The sequence below is a fragment of the Pseudorasbora parva genome, chromosome 15, assembly GCF_024679245.1.
Source record: "Pseudorasbora parva isolate DD20220531a chromosome 15, ASM2467924v1, whole genome shotgun sequence".
NCBI lineage: Eukaryota > Metazoa > Chordata > Actinopteri > Cypriniformes > Gobionidae > Pseudorasbora > Pseudorasbora parva.
Window position 1 is genome coordinate 24,322,204 of NC_090186.1, and position 18,026 is coordinate 24,340,229.

The 18,026-nt window shown below is 35.7% G+C and overlaps 1 protein-coding gene across 1 annotated transcript in view; it reads left to right on the forward strand.

Moving 5' to 3' along the window:
* The window catches only part of lama4 (laminin, alpha 4), a 172,381-nt gene that overhangs the window by 62,531 nt on the left and 91,824 nt on the right, over positions 1-18,026 (forward strand). Inside the window, exons 21-30 of the mRNA XM_067417412.1 lie at positions 1,450-1,614; positions 2,749-2,894; positions 5,884-6,046; positions 6,202-6,335; positions 6,887-7,058; positions 8,164-8,295; positions 8,393-8,535; positions 8,649-8,778; positions 10,474-10,611; positions 10,774-10,907. Coding sequence (XP_067273513.1) covers positions 1,450-1,614; positions 2,749-2,894; positions 5,884-6,046; positions 6,202-6,335; positions 6,887-7,058; positions 8,164-8,295; positions 8,393-8,535; positions 8,649-8,778; positions 10,474-10,611; positions 10,774-10,907 — 1,457 coding nt within the window. The remainder of the gene's footprint in view (positions 1-1,449; positions 1,615-2,748; positions 2,895-5,883; positions 6,047-6,201; positions 6,336-6,886; positions 7,059-8,163; positions 8,296-8,392; positions 8,536-8,648; positions 8,779-10,473; positions 10,612-10,773; positions 10,908-18,026) is intronic.

The window sequence follows — 18,026 nt, forward strand, 5'->3', positions numbered from 1 at the left end:
AATTTCAGTTGTAATTTCACTTTTCAGTGCTTTAAATATGAGCCACTATATGAAGAAGAAAAAAAAAAACATTACAGCATTAACAAAACAAAGCAACGGTGGTTTAAATATATCTTTGGTTGGTTCCTTTGATCAAAAGTATTCAATACCAAATGTTGAATGCTGAAAACTAATTGAAAACTAATTGAAAACTAATTTTTAATTTAAATGCTAACACATTTTTGGTCTTTTTTGGTATTATGAATGTTAGGAAACATGAATGTTAGGTTTGAGGAACCTAAGGAACCTATGTTCCCACTTTATATTCGGTGGCTTTAACTACTATGTACTTGCATCAAAAAATAAGTACAATGTACTTATTGTGTTGATATTGTATTCCAAAACACTTGATATTGAGGTGGGATACAGTTAAAGTTGGTGTTGGTAAGTTTAAGGGTAGGGCTCGTGTAAGGGAAGTGTCAACAGTGTAATTATAAATGTAATTACAGAAATTAATGACAGATGTAATTACATGCAGGTCATTTTTAAAATGTAAGTAGTCATATCAAGTCACCTTTATTTATATAGTGCTTTTTACAGTGCCAATTGTTTCAAGCAGCTTCTCAGTGTTAACTGGAAAATAATGCGACAGAATTTGATTCGGCTGTACAGCCGCTCTGGAGAGAACAGTGATGCACAATGTACAAACATGCATGTACACAATTACATTGTAACAAATAAATAAATAAATAAATAATTCATTTAAATGTTAGTACATTGTAGATAAGGCCACCTAATATAAAGTTGGATGCTCCTGAAATATGAATTTTCATTAACAACTCAACATTCTAGGATTACATAATACAATAATTAATCTAACCTCATTGTTAATTAATGTATTGTTTGTGTATTTGGTTATGAGGAATATGGAAGACCAAATGTAAAAAAAAAAGTTTGAGAAAAAGAAGTGCACTTAATTGTAGTGTACTTCAAGTAAATAAAAATAAAAATAATTACTTGCAGAGAGTACACACTTTTAAAAAAAAATGCCCTTTGTAATAATGCCACTTTGAAGTACACTTTAAATCATGTTTTAATACATTTTTGTAATGCTTTAAAAAAGTACAGTTATTTTGATGTTTTGACTGACAATCTAAAGCACAAACTAAAGCTGTAGTGTTGTTATATATTAATTAATATTTTAAATGTACTAAATGACACCGCCATTACAAAAAGTGCATGGCATACAAGTTCAAATGGAAATTACAATAAATTAGTATTATACTGCAACAAATTAAATGTTAGTCTATTCTCAACAGCAGCCTGCAAATTACACCTTCATTGTTTATTAGATGTTAATGCATTATTTGGACCAGTATTGTTGTGCTTGTTGTTTCCTTTGACTAAAGATATTGTTGTGTCAAATCAAGCTTAAAGTACCGCCATGTTTACTTTTTTCTATAATTGCAGGTGCAAGTGTCCATGAAGTTTAACGGCCAGTCTGCAGTAGAGGTTCAACCCCACTCCAACCTAGACGAGCTAAAGGCTGTCACGTCCATCAGTTTTTACATCAGAGTGGACCCAGACAAAGACCCAATAGAAGATCGCTTCCTACTGTACCTCGGAGACAAGCAAGTGAGCACTAGCAACAAAAGTGGGGGGAAAGGAATATATAAATCATTCAAACACTGGTTATTAAACACAATAACTGTGTTATTTTTGTTGGCAACATTTGATCCTATCTTACTATTGGAAGAGTAAAAAAAGAGAAACAAGTAACTTGCAATACTTTCTCTAAAATGTAAGTTACTTAATTTCTTGCTTAATTTTAGTTGTTGTATAAAAGTTACAGGGCACCCAGAAACTGATTGCAAAATGGAACATTTTATTTTCCTTTAGTGACGATGCTAAAACAAGGGACATGCGATTTTCAAAACAATACTTGCAGCCAGTGGCAAAGAATGCACACTTCATACCTGGACTCTCCATCACACTTCATAGCAACTTTAAAATGACAATATCCTGGCCAGACTACTGTTGTCAGTGATATAAGTATTTTAAATTAACATGATTTCTCAATGTCTAGTGACCTATCCTGGTCATTTTATGATTAATTGAAATACATGTCTTACATAAAGTTCCTTTAACAATGCTGTCCGTCTTCTAGGTAGCAGGGAACTGTGTGCTGGCTGTACTCGATTTAGCGTTTATAGTTCAAGCGTCCACGCAGAATGAAATGCATTGAGCAGAAAACTTGTTTTCCTTTTACAAAAATAAGGTGCAGTAAAGCATGCACATTGCTTTATAAAAAAAACAAGAAGAAAAAAAAAAACAAGTTTAAAGCCACATTGGAATTCAAAAACAAAATGCAATAATGCTCTGACCAGTAGGTGCCGCTCAGTCTGCGAATGAACAAACCGATCATTGATTCAAAGAGCTGATGTGGTAATAATAAAACTGGTCCCCGAAATTGAGAACTTACATTTTATTACTTTGCCAAGTTTACAGAGGTTCAGAGTTTTAATTAAAACCTTGCTAATTAAAACCTTGCAGCAGGCATACATGACTTTTAGTGAACTCTTTTTGAATCAGGCTGTTTTCACACTTTTTTTGGTTGTTGGCTTAAGCCCAAATTCCTTCCCATCTCCCTCCCTTTTCTTTGTAATGCTTGGTTACAAACCACAGGACAACATCTGCATTATAAATGTAATGACTGCAATGGAATGTAATGTCTTGTTAAATGTCGATTCTACTTTTGTGTGTGTGCAGGGACGTAAGGACTACATGGGACTGGCCATAAAGAATGATAATCTGGTTTATGTGTACAATCTGGGAGGAGATGACATAGAGATTCCACTCAGTTCAAAGCCGGTCAGCTCCTGGCCTCCAGTCTTCAATCTTGTTAAAGTGGAGAGGTAGAACAACTGCTTTCATAATTTGATCTTGCATATTGTTTTTTTAGGAAACCTAAGAGAAGAAAAAAATCAAGGAAACATTTGTTCACAAACACACACACAGCAGCCAAAATATGTGTCAGTCTAAATAAAGTTACGCACAAATGTTCAATGACATGCACCTAGATTGAAATTTGTTGACCTTTTTTGTTAAGTTTCAACCCGTTCTCACTCCCAAGGCGTCAAAATCCGAAGCATAGTCAAGTGCCTTCCGCGTCACAATTAAGACGCTAAAGGTGCCCCTGGGCGTCATTTTGCGACGCGCTGGGTGCTCCATTCATTACAATGATAAACCTTTGGCGTCATAAACAGACGCATTTAATTATTTATATTATAGCAGACATGATTTTATTAATATTTAAAGGCTACTTTTATATTTTGGAGCAACTAACTCCACTCCTACCATAAACCTACCCATATCTAAACAATATAAAACACATAACAGGCAAATAAATGTACAGACACAGGTATTGCAAAAACTGACCAAAGCAGTATAAAAGTATTAACTCATGTTGCATTCCAAGTCTTCTGAAGTCATACGATATCTTCATGTGAAGAACAGAGTCGATCTTGATGTTTTAATCGCTGAAATGATGATCCCGCTGCCCCGTGAACGAACTCATTCATTTCTCATTCAAATAATTCAAAAGACTCCTGAGCACGACGCAATCGGTCACAAGACACACGAGAGCCAATGACATTTTACAATCAATGCTGACGTAATGACGCAATTGGTCACAAGACATACGAGAGCCAATGCAATTTCACTATGAAATCTCACGTAAGCGGCGCCAATATTTGAAATTTGATTGTGTTTGTTGATGATCTTCTGCGGATGGAGATGCTGATCGCTTTTGGGGATTTTCTTCATACAAATCAATCGTTTGGCCTCGGAAAACTTGGATTATTTAACTTTTTTGAATAACTTGTGTATGCAGTCGTATATGTCAGGCTATATCCTGTGTTTTATATCATGTTCAGACAAATGGGTAGGTTTAGGGATGGGATGGGGTTGGGTTACATGTTAAGCATGTCTAAATAGCGTAAATAAAATAAATGTAAATAAAATTATGCTTGCTGATTAATTGAAAAACACACTCCAACATGTCATAATGGCAAAATTATAAACTAATACAATTTCACCATGACGATAACATTACTAATACCCAGCAGCGTGCTTTGGTCAGTTTTTGCAATAAATATCTGTGACTGTACATTTATTTGCCTGTTATGTGTTTTATATTGTTTAGATATGGGTAGGTTTAGGGTAGGAGTGGAGTTAGTTGCTCCAAAATATAAAAGTAGCCTTTAAATATTAATAAAATCATGTCTGCTTTTATAAACGTAAATAATTAAATGCGTCTGTTTATGACGCCAAAGGTTTCTCACTGAAATGAATGGAACACCCAGCGCGTCGAAACATGACGCCTTGGGGCACCTTTAGCGTCTTTATTGTGACGCGGAAGGCACTTGACCATGCTTCGGTTTTTGACGCCTTGGGAGTGAGAATAGGTTGTAAGTTTTTAATTGAAGTAATAAAATAAGAGGTCTGAAGCTTTTTCCAGTTTCTGCTGGAGCTGCATTACTCTAATTATACCAACATATTCTAAAATTAAAAACGTTGAAAAAGAAAACCTGTCCCGAGTTATGACTGTAACCCATGTTCCCTGAGAAAGGGAACGAGACACTGCGTCTACGACACTTCGGGGAATGCCCCCAGCGTACCTTGTCTGAAGCATGAATGAAATTTGTCCAATCCTGATTGGTGCTGCGTCATAAAGGAATATGTGACGGCATACACGGAAGGTACAAAGAGACGCCGGAACATAGCATAGATAGCTCTTCGCGATGTCTAAGCACACTTAGGAGGCCAGCACTCTGGAGCCGAGATTCGCAGGGAGATGGAGACTGAAATGTCTCATGAAGGTGTGCGGGGTGGCCCACCCTGCCAGCTCACATATATCGTGAAGTCGAACTCCAGAAAGGAGGGCTACAGAGGACGGCATGCCTCTGGTGGAATGCGCCCTCACAGCTATGGGTGAAGGCAAATTGCACACCCGATAAGCCGGGGCTATGGCCTGGACAATCCAGTTGCTGATAGTCTGCTTGGAAGCAAGCAGCCCTTTCTTGAGTGGGCCAAAGCACACCAACAATTGGTCCGACTTTCTCCACTGCGAAGACATCTATGCAAATTCTTAGTGCTCTGACAGGGCAGAGCAGGTGAAGTCTCCCTTCTTCCGTCGCGTGAGGTGGAGGATGAAATGCCTGAAGAACCACTGATCGCACCACACTGGATGCTTTCCTGTAGCTCGACCAGTAAAGCGTAGCGGTAGCAACGCCAAGGTCATGGGTTCGATTCCCAGGGAAAGCAAGAATTGACAAGAATTGACAAAAATGTAAAATGCGTACCTTAAAAATGCAATGTAAGTTGCTTTGGATAAAAGCGTCTGCCAAATGCATAAGTGTAAATGGATGACACATTGGGCCCGCTGAGGATGTAGGATGGCCTTAACTCTGTCTGGGGCAAACTCCAGGCAAATTGGCGTCACCGCCAAGGCCTGGCGATCCCCCACTCTCCTCGGAGAAATGATAGCAAGGAGAAAGGCCACCTTAAGGGTCAGTTTCTTTGCCTCAGACAAGTCGAGTGGGTCAAAGGGAGCCGCAGACAACCCTTTGAGCACCACAGCCAGTTCCCAGTTCATACACGGAGCGCCTCGCTGAAGAGCAAAAAAGCTATCTGTGCTATGTGCCAGCATCCCTTTGAACCTTAAGTGTATGCCGTCACATAAATCTGTGTGAACGTATAGCCCAAGGAAAGTAAATTTGTGTTGCATTACTTGTTAGGATCAAATGCATCTTAGATGTTCTGCCAAGAGAATACCATGCTGAAATGTGTAAATAGATTGTTAATATGATCTATAATCAGTGAATTTACCCTTCTTTCTGGTAGGTTGGGCCGCCATGGTAAAGTGTTCCTGACGGTTCCGAGTCAAGACACCGCAGCAGAGCAGAAGTTTATACAGAAAGGAGAGGGGGATGGGTCAGACTCCCTGTTTGACCTTGACCCTAAAGACAATATTTTCATTGTGGGAGGAGTTCCTCCTGATGTGAAGGTAAAACTAACTTTTCTGTTAGGATAATGTCTCAGTTAGGTCATGAAAATAATAATAATAATAATAATAATAATAATAATAATAATAATAATAATAATAATAATAATAATAATAATAATAATTCTTATGCAGAAATGTCCTTCATGTTCTTCCAGATTCCTCCAGCCTTGAGCTTGGCTCCTTTTGTTGGTTGCATTGAGTTAGATACTTTGAACAGTGATGTCATCAGTCTGTACAACTTTAAGCAACTTCACAAAATGGATGTTGCTGCATCAATGCCTTGTCCAAGGTAAATAACAAAACAAAAACAAACTTCTTTACATCCATTTTTGCCTTAAACCTTATGGTGAAGTCTGCCTAAAAGGGCAGAACAGTTTCATACCACCTTTCAAGTTTAAATAGTTTATCCAGCTTGATTAATATTCACATTCACCTTATGCATTTTGGTTTGCCATTTAATATTATCCAGCCACCCCATTTCTCTTGATGATTCTATTCAAACATGAATTAAATGTATGTAGTTGTCACTTTATTTTACCAGCCCGTATGAAATCAACATTTACAAATATAACATGTGAAATGTTTGCTATAGTTTATTAACATATTTTAATATTTTTTTATTTAAATACACCAAAGCAACATTTTCATTTTGATGGTCTTTCAATATACCTATTTAATTTGTAAGCAGAGAACTAGATTTATACAATTTCAGGTATTTAGCCCTAATAAATATGCAAAGCAGTATGTAGGTATGATGAGATCATCTGTGCTTGAATTAGGTCAAAGTTGGCACTTTACTATATGGTCTGTTTATAATACTGCAATCTCTTTGTGTTTCAGGCATAAGTTGGCTTTCTCTCAGAGTCGTGTGACAAGTTATTTGTTTGATGGCAGCGGCTTTGCTTTAGTCAACAACATTGAGAGAAGAGGCAAAATTGGCATTGTTACTCGGTTTGATATCGAAGTTCGCACTGTTGCCAACAATGGCATTCTGTTTCTCATGGTTAATGAGGTAAATATGGTTTCATTATAAATGTTGTTATTAAATTATTTTGCGCTGATTCTTGGATTCTAGGACAAAATTAGAAAACTAAAAAAGTTAAATATATGTATGAAGAAGTTCACAGCATAACTATAATGATAACGACATAGAGAAACAATATCTTTGGATTCACTTTCAGAATAATATTTTTTTCCAGCTGATGAATGATAAAAACATTGACAGCCAACCAGAATACATCCTACTTTATAGAGCTTAAACATTTAAAGTGGCAGATGACAAAACTGCAGCTAATTTAACCTTTATAATTATTCATTAATGGTTTCTCAATCTTAATACAGAAAGTGCACAAATAATATATATTCAAAATACAACAATAAACGTTTATACAAATATTAAAGTCCTCATGAAATCAAAATAGACCCTATTTACTTTGTTAGAACATATTGCAGGTCTGAGGGTGAACAATTGATCTGTGCAAGTTAATACACAAAAACTAGTCAGGCATGTAATTTTAAATGGCTGATTAGCTAATTTACAGTATGCAATCTGATAGCAATTACATTGTTTATTAGAGCCAGAGTCTGGAATGATGTGAATAATATTAAAGCATTTTAGCAAATAATAAGATTGCATAATAAGATTAATTTTTTGAGATAGGAATTTTTGGGTTTTCATGAGCTGTATGCCAAAATCATAAGTATTAAAACAATAAAAGATCTGAAATATTTCAGTTGGTGTGCAATGAATCTTAAATATATGAAAGTTTAATTTTTATCATTACATTATGGAAAATAATGAACTTTATCACAATATGCTAATTTTTTGAGAAGGACGTGTACACCGATAAGGCATAACCTTATCCCTTATCGGTGAATAACCTGAAGAATCTGCAAGCTTAAAAATGCTTCATATTTTTCTCGTGTGCACCTTTGGCTCACATGCTCCGGTGTTTTGCTCCCTTTCTAGATGTGTGATGATCATAAATTTGTGCATTATTTTGTAGAATTTTGAGGCATTTCAGCTTACTTACTGACACCTTACCACCCTAAAGCTATGCAAAAATGAATAATGTGTTCTGTGCATATATTATTGAATGTCTGCTGGGTTTCCACAGTCCAATTTTTTCGTGCTGGAGCTGAAAAATGGGTTCCTCCGTCTGATGTACAACTTTGGTTTCACTACTGGTCCTGTCATCATGGAGAGTAACTTGTCCAAACTCCATATCAATGATGCTCGGTATCATGAGGTAATGCTTTCTTGAGACCACTTCCAGGGCATTCATCAAGTCATATCTTTAAACACAATGCATATCTTTTAACACCCTATTCTAAATTTTGTCCCAGGTATCTGTGATCTATCATCACTCTAAGAAGATCATTCTGCTAGTGGACAGAAGCCATGTCAAGTCCATGGAAAATGAAAGGAGACCCTTACCATTCTCTGATATCTATATTGGAGGAGCTCCTTCTAACATTCTGCTCTCGAGGTGAGAACCTTTGCTACATATTAATGTACAGATCAGGTAGAGAGGCTGATCCAATGACTTAGCAGTACTCATTTCTAACATTGATTGAATCCAGCCATTTGAATGTTTCACAGGCCAGAACTGTCCTCCCTGGTGGGATTGAAGGGTTGTGTAAAGGGCTTCCAGTTCCAGAAAAAGGACTTCAATCTCTTAGAGGAGCAAGGAACCATTGGTATCAGCAGTGGCTGTCCTGAGGAATCATTTGTATGTAACACATCTTACTAAATTTGTAGCATTTGATTAAGTTAATCAGTTTCTTGTGGATTATAAGCGCATTGGTCTTGTGAATAAATTGGTAATTGGGGTTATATCAAAGGTTCAGTAGGACTGCATTGTTTGTGGAATGTGCTTTACTGAGTGGAAAAAAGAGTGCAAACATCTCTATTAGCTGCACATTTTAATTGGCACAGGAAATCAAAAAAAAAAAAATATTGCCTTCTTGTTGTTTTCTTGAATTTTTTTCTAACATAATGTAAATGCTGTAACAAGTGTGATGCGGATATCCAAAATGCATGATGCGGAACAAAATCTAATAAAAAGTCTTTAATCAAACAATTAAATTTAAGGAGTTCTCAGAAGAAAGAAACATTCAAACACTACACAAACTAAAGATGACACTGAACCCTGAACATACAGGAATAATTAAACATACAGGGATGATTAACAGAACAAGAACCAAGTGCACAACTTAATTAGAAACCATGAGAACAAACTAGAAACAAGAACTCAGGAAACACCAGAAAACCATTAAAACAAAACTAAACAGAACATAACTGTGACATAAGAATTTTCCATTCAATTTAATCACATGAATCTAACATAAACATTTAGATTTATTTAAGCTTTACCGTCATGTTCAGTTGACATTATTTAATTAAATAAAGGTTAGGCAGCGGCTATTTAAACCAAGTGTAAATAGCAACTAGATTTACACTCAGTGAAAATAGCATGTTTTCTTCTTAGCGATATGATATTTACACTAAGTGAAAATGCTTGTAGATGCTATTTACTAAGTGAAAATAGTGATATATTCTATTTACACCACATACAGCACGTAGCAGTTCTTTGCAATATGTGTAATACTTGTTAAGTGTATTATTTAAATAATCAGTTACAAATATTTGTAGACAGATATGTTTTAACGAGAAATTCTATAAACTCTTCATTTGCAGATAACGTTCAATTAAGTGTGTTTGAGCAACATTTTGGGAAAGTGTAAAGCAAAGTAGGAAAGATTGCGAGATGACAAAGCTCATACAAACTCTTAAGCTCTTAAAATACTCAAACACTCGTAATATGTCTAAATGCAAACATGTCAGCCGACAGCATATCTTAAAATGTTTATAATGTCTTTTTTAGCTGAGAAGGCCGAAAAATATATTAAGTTAATTTACCCTGGTGAAAAAAGTGAATTCATGCCACAACTAAGAAATAAAGATTGATTGGATCACAAAAATAGTTGAATGTTGAAGATGAAATCGTTTGCAAACATTATAACCTTTCTTTTATATACATCAGTTAATTTGAATCTTTGTTTTTACTGAGTAAGTATTATTAATTTAAGTTATTTAAATATATTTAATTAATTAATATATACATATTAATATATTGAATTAAATATATTTAATAATAAATCAATTTAAATATAAGTTATACTGTATATGTTATTTGATTAGGTTGGTTTTGGATCCATTACATTCATGTTGGTTAAGAGTAATCTGCAATTATATAATAATTGAACAATAATAATTATTTTACTTTTTTTATTATATTTTTATTGTTTGCATAATTTCAATTAGTGACAACAAAATTTTTTTTGGCCTGTATATAAAAAAAGAAAGAAAATAGTTTAAGATGTTTTGAAAAAAGCTTGCTGAAAACTTGGTCTTCTACTTGCAGATGTCCCGTAAGGCCTATTTCACAGGAGATGGCTATCTAGGCTCTACAGCTAAAATCTCACCATTCCAGTCGTTTGAAGGAGGACTAAACTTCAGAACACTACAGCCCAATGGACTCCTATTCTACCACAGAGATGGGGTATAGTCTTTTTAGTTACCGTGTTTTACCTAGTCAAGTATTGTTTTGTCTCTTTATTCAGGGCTTTATTAAGACTGTTCTTGCTATGGGAAGAAGGAGATTGGGTGAATAGGTGTTTGATACAGATGTTATAGATAAAGCTAGTCTTTCTCTCTGTTCTAGCTGGACGAGTTTTCTCTGTCATTGGAGAATGGTGCAGTGATACTCCAGTCCAAAGGAACCAGACTCAGATCACATAAGAAGAATTACAATGATGGGCGGCCTCATTTCTTAGTTGCCTCAGTGACCGATCAGAAGTACGTTTTTTCAATAATATTAGAAATTAAAATGTTACATGGTAAAATATTTTTACCATGTAATATTCATTTATTTTACTCAATGTTTAGTCCATTTTACTTACATGCTATTTCATTTTAGTTGGAACAACACTAATACGGCAGACCATTCAGTGCCTTTAGATTTTTTCAACCCCCTTATTTTTTTTAAACTTTTTGTTATGTTGCAACTTTATACTAAAATACTTTAAATAGGTTTTTCCACATTACTTTACACTACTCCATAATGATGAGGCAAAAACACAACTTGCTGACAGCTTTGTAAGTGTGTATATGTATATATTTAAAAAAACAAAAAACAACAGACAGAAGTAATGAAATTTTTTGTTATGACACTTGAAACATATATTTCTGTTTATCATTGACATGATCATTTGCCATTATGGGTTATGGTAAATTATAATTTAAATAATTTTAGAATTTAACTAAAACTGTGTATATCTCTGAATACATTTGCGAGACACTTTGAACACATTTTTCTAATGTGTCACATTATTTATTGCATTATAAACATATTCCTAATGTGAAAAACTGAGCTTCTGCAATAATAGCATATATTGAGTATTTAAATTACAAAGAAGAAGAGGAAGAATAAGAAGAACAATACCCCTTGGGTAATAAGGTCTCTCTAATCTCTCATTTTCCATTTTTCGTTAAAAAAATAAAATAATTAGTGCGTCTTTAATATATTGTACATTTTATTTCTCAACAGTAATTGTAACAGTAGTTTTAGTTAAAATTATTTATTTTCATGATGCATCTTTTGTCTCATCTTAATTAGGGGTTCAAGCACGAAGTGCTGAAACCCTATTGTAATTGTATTGATTTTTATTATTATTATTATTATTATTAGGGGTTCAAGCACGAAGTGCTGAAACCCTATTGTAATTGTACTGATTTTTATTAGGGGTTCAAGCACGAAGTGCTGAAACCCTATTGTAATTGTACTGATTTTTATTATTAGGGGTTCAAGCACGAAGTGCTGAAACCCTATTGTAATTGTACTGATTTTTATTATTAGGGGTTCAAGCACGAAGTGCTGAACACCTATTGTATTTGTGCTGATTTTTAGGGGTTCAAGCACGAAGTGCTGAACACCTATTGTATTTGTGCTGATTTTTATTATTATTATTATTAGGGGTTCAAGCATGAAATGCTGAAACCCTATTGTAATTGTACTGATTTTTAGGGGTTCAAGCATGAAATGCTGAAACCCTATTGTAATTGTACCGATTTTTATTATTATTATTATTATTCTGCCGTAAAACTCATCGTGCAGACCAAACCGTAAGGCCTAGAGACTTGAAACTTTGTCAATAGGTAGTCCAAAAATCGAGGAGAGGTTATCAAATTATGAGCCAGATTGGCCAATAGGTGGCGCTATAGAGCCAAAAACAAAAAAAAGTCACTATTTTGCTTATATCTCAAAAACCCATTGTCGCACAATCAAGTGTCTTACATCATTGGAATCCTTGGCTCAAGCCGAACAAAAAACATAGGAGGTATTTTATTTCCGGTATGCAAATTTTTCCGCCATTTTGAATTTTGTCAAAAACCTACTTTTGCGAACTAGTCCCTGGTTTTTTGACATATCAGAACCAAACCAGTGCCAAAATGTTCTGTCTGGTCTGAATATCAATAATTATCAAAAATATGGTGAAATTTTGACTCATGAACGAAAAGGGGCGTGGAAATGTACATTTAAGGCGGAGCCTATTTTACTAAAGAGGCTATAACTCAAGAAGGAAATGAGATATCTTCACCAAACTTGGTACACATGTGTATGGACTCATTCTGAGGTCACGATAAAAAAAACGTGAAGATTGACCACTTGGTGGCGCTATAATGTGGAAAAAACATGATAATAGCTATAACCACGCGACCGCTAGTCCGATTGACCTGAAAATTGGTATGCAGTGTCTTGGCCCAAGCTTCCATGTATGTGTATGAGGACATTGGTGTATCTCAAAAAACATGGCCGTCATAGACCAATGAATTTTGAGCACCTATTAGACAAGGTTAATGGAGGCTGATCGGAACGAAACTCAGTAGGCATGTTTGACTCATGGTCCTAGAGGTTTGTAAGAATTTTGAAAGAAATCGGCCACTAGTTGGCGCTAACAAGTTTTATGGCTCTGAAATCACGTGGTGTTGCACATATCCATGAAATATGCATATCATATGATAGATCTCCTCATGATGAACAACTTTGCCTCTAGAACCATTGCTGTCAATCAAATCATTAATTAAATTTTCGTAATTATGTTAAAAACCTACTTTTGCGAACTAGTCCCTGGTTTTTTACCCAATTGGAACCAAACCAGTCTAGGACAATTCTATAGACACTCTAGGTCAATAATTATTGAAAAAAAAGTTAAATTTTTGCATTTGGATGGCTATAACAGGGCCATTTAGAAAAGAGGCGTGGCAAAATACACTCAAAAGCCTATAAATCCTAAGGGAAAACTCAAAACTTCACGGAAATTATTGGGTATATGTGGCATAACATGTTGAAGACACATGCAAAGTTTTATGGAGATCGGAGTATAGGGGGCGCTATAAGTGTTAAAAAGCTTTGAAAACCATGTATTCCTAAGGTGAATTGCCTGTATTGGCTGTAAATGGTTTTCCATCTCGTTAATCAGGTGGGGTTAAAACAGCCACATAATATGCATATATTATGATAGATCTTCTCATACTGAACAACTTTGCCTCTATAACCAATACTGTCAATCAAATCTTTATTTAAATATTCACAATTATGTTAAAAACCTCGTTTTGCAAACTAGTCTGCCTGATCGGAACCAAACCACAGCAGTATGATTCTCTGGACTCTCCTGATCAATAGTTATCAAAAACATGTTGACCTTTACACTTTGGGGAGCTATAACAGGATCATTTAGAGAATAGGTGTGGTAAAACATGCTCAAAAGCCTATATTAATCCTGAACGAAAACTCAAAACTTCACAAAAATAGGTGGTGTGTGTGTGTGTGTGTGTGTGTGTGTGTGTGTGTGTGTGTGTGTGTGTGTGTGTGTGTGTGTGTGTGTGTGTGTGTGTGTGTGTGTGTGTGTGTGTGTGTGTCTCTCTGTCTGTCTGTCTGTCTGTCTGTCTGTCTGTCATGCTAGCAAACAGCACTTCCAACATGCTACACATGCTAGCAGTGATTAGCTAAGTGTTAAATCAGGCAAAGAACATAGTAAGAACTCTATAAACATTATAGTAACCATCTGTGACAGCTAACAACTGCCTAGCAACACCATAACAACCATCAAGAACAACCTAGCAACCACCTAGCAACATGTTTAACATGTTAGCAAAGTAAAATAGTAATTTTGTCGTACTATTGATTAATATTGTTATATAATACATATTTAGACTTTATAAAGTCACTACTATAATATTTAAAATCACATTTTGTCAGTTTTTCACTTCATTTCACCTGATATCTCTCAAATTCATTCAGTGCTTAAAAACCTTTCATGCAAAAGGCGTCAAATGCTTAAAGACCTTAAATTGCTTGAACCCCGCTAAATGCTGCTCGCAGCTTTAATTATTATTATTATTATTCTGCCGTAAAACTCATCGTGCAGACCAAACCGTAAGGGCTAGAGACTTGAAACTTGGCCAATAGGTAGTACAAAAATCGAGGAGAGGTTATCAAATTATGAGCCAGATTGGCCAATAGGTGGCGCTACAGCAACCAAAAACGCGAAATGGCTCATAACTCTCAAATCGTTCGTCCTAAGGGTCAAGTGTCTTATATCATTGGAAAGCTGAGACCTTGGCGAACAAAACGTATATCTCCGATTTCATTTCCGGTATGCAAATTTTTCCGCCATTTTGAATTTTGTCAAAAACCTACTTTTGCGAACTAGTCCCTGGTTTTTTGACATATCGGAACCAAACCAGTGCGAAAATGTTCTCTCTAGTCTGAATATCAATAATTATCAAAAAAAAGTTGAAATTTTGACTCATGGACGAAAAGGGGCGTGGAAATGTACATTTAAGGCGGAGCCTATTTTACTAAAGAGGCTATAACTCAAAAAGGAAATGAGATATCTTCACCAAACTTGGTATGCATGTGTATGGGCTCATTCTGAGGTCAGGTAAAAAAAAGTGTAAAGATTGACCACTTGGTGGCGCTATAATGTGGAAAAAACATGAAATTAGCTATAACCACGCGACCGCTAGTCCGATTGACCTGAAAATTGGTATGCCGTGTCTTGGCCCAATCTACCATGTATGTGTATGAGGACATTGGTGTATCTCAAAAAACATGGCCGTCATAGACCAATGAATTCTGAGCACCTATTAGACAAGGTTAATGGAGGTTGATCAGAACGAAACTCAGTGGGCATGTTTGACTCATGGTCCTAGAGGTTTGTAAGAATTTTGAAAGAAATCGGCCACTAGTTGGCGCTAACGAGTTTTATGGCTCTGAAATCACGTGGTGTTGCACATATCCATGAAATATGCATATCATATGATAGATCTCCTCATGTTGAACAACTTTGCCTCTGGAACCATTGCTGTCAATCAAATCATTAATTAAATTTTCGTAATTATGTTAAAAACCTACTTTTGCGAACTAGTCCCTGGTTTTTTACCCAATTGGAACCAAACCAGTCTAGGACAATTCTATAGACTCTCTAGGTCAATAATTATTGAAAAAAAGTTGAACTTTTGCATTTGGATGGCTATAACAGGGCCATTTAGAAAAGAGGCATGGCAAAATACACTCAAAAGCCTATAAATCCTAAGGGAAAACTCAAAACTTCACGGAAATTATTGTGTATATGTGGCATAACATGTTGAAGACACATGCAAAGTTGTATGGAAATCGGAGTATAGGGGGCGCTATAAGTGTTAAAAAGCTTTGAAAACCATGTATTCCTATGGTGAATTGCCTGTATTGGCTGTAAATGGTATTTTCCATCTCTGTAATCAGGTGGGGTTAAAACAGCCACATAATATACATATATTATGATAGATCTTCTCATAGTGAACAACTTTGCCTCTATAACCAATACTGTCAATCAAATCTTTATTTAAATATTCACAATTATGTTAAAAACCTCGTTTTGCAAACTAGTCCTTGGTTTTTCTTGCCTGATCGGAACCAAACCACAGCAGTATGATTCTCTGGACTCTCCTGATCAATAGTTATCAAAAACATGTTGACTTTTACACTTTGGGGAGCTATAACAGGATCATTTAGAGAATAGGTGTGGTAAAACATGCTCAAAAGCCTATTAATCCTGAACGAAAACTCAAAACTTCACAAAAATAGGTGGTGTGTGTGTGTGTCTGTCTGTCTGTTTGTCATGCTAGCAAACAGCACTTCCAACATGCTACACATGCTAGCAGTGATTAGCTAAGTGTTAAATCAGGCAAATAACATAGTAAGAACTCTATAAACATTATAGTAACCATCTGTGACAGCTAACAACTGCCTAGCAACACCATAACAACCATCAAGAACAACCTAGCAACCACCTAATAACATGTTTATCATGTTAGCAAAGTAAAATAGTAATTTTGTCATACATTTGATTAATATTGTTCTATAATTCATATTTAGACTTTATAAAGTCACTACTATAATATTTATAATCATATTTTGTCAGTTAATCATTTCATTTCACCTGATATCTCTCAAATTCATTCAGTGCTTAAAAACCTTTCATGCAAAAGGTGTCAAATGCTTAAAGACCTTAAATGGCTTGAACCCCGCTAAATGCTGCTCGCAGCTTTAATTATTATTATTATTATTATTATTATTCTGCCGTAAAACTCATCGTGCAGACCAAACCGTAAATCCTAGAGACTTCAAACTTTGTCAATAGGTAGTCCAAAAATCGAGGAGAGGTTATCAAATTATGAGCCAGATTGGCCAATAGGTGGCGCTACAGCAACCAAAAACGCGAAATGGCTCATAACTCCTAAACCGTTCATTCTAAGGGTCAAGTGTCTTATATCATTGGAAAGCTGAGACCTTGGCGAACAAAACGTATATCTCCGATTTCATTTCCGGTATGCAAATTTTTCCGCCATTTTGAATTTTGTCAAAATTCTACTTTTGCGAACTAGTCCCTGGTTTTTTGACATATCAGAACCAAACCAGTGCCAAAATGTTCTCTCTAGACTGAGTATCAATAATTATCAAAAAAAAGTTGAAATTTTGACTCATGAACGAAAAGGGGCGTGGAAATGTACATTTAAGGCGGAGCCTATTTTACTTAAGAGGCTATAACTCCAGCAAGAAATTAGATATCTTCACCAAACTTGGTACACATGTTTATGGGCTCAGTTTTTGGTCACGATAAAAAAATCGCGACGATTGGCCACTTGGTGGCGCTATAACATGGAAAAAACACAAAAAGGGCTATAACCACGCGACCGCTAGTCCGATTGACTGGAAAATTGGTATGCAATGTCTTGGCCCAAGGTACCATGTCTGTCTATGAGAACATTGGCGTATCTCAAAAAACATGGCCGCCATCGGCCAATGAAATTTGAGCACCTATTAGACAGGGTTAACGGAGGTCGATCGGAACAAAACTCAGTGGGCATGTTTAACTCATGGTCCTAGAGGTCTGTAAGAATTTTGAAAGAAATCGGCCACTAGCTGGCGCTAACGAGTTTTATGGCTCTGCAATCACGTGGCGTTGCACACATCGGCAAAATATGCATATCATATGATAGATCTCCTCATGTTGAACAACTTTGCCTCCAGAACCATTGCTGTCAATCAAATCATTAAATAAATATTTGCAATTATGTTAAAAACCTACTTTTGCGAACTAGTCCCTGGTTTTTTGCCCAATCAGAACCAAACCAGTCTAGGACAATTCTCTGGACTCTCTAGATCAATAATTATCAAAAAAAAGTAGATTTTTTGCATTTGGATGGCTATAACAGGGCCATTTAGAAAAGAGGCGTGGCAAAATACACTCAAAAGCCTATAAATCCTAAGGGGAAACTCAAAACTTCACGGAAATTGTTGGGTATATGTGGCATAACATGTTGAAGACACATGCAAAGTTTTATGGAGATCGGAGTATAGGGGGCGCTATA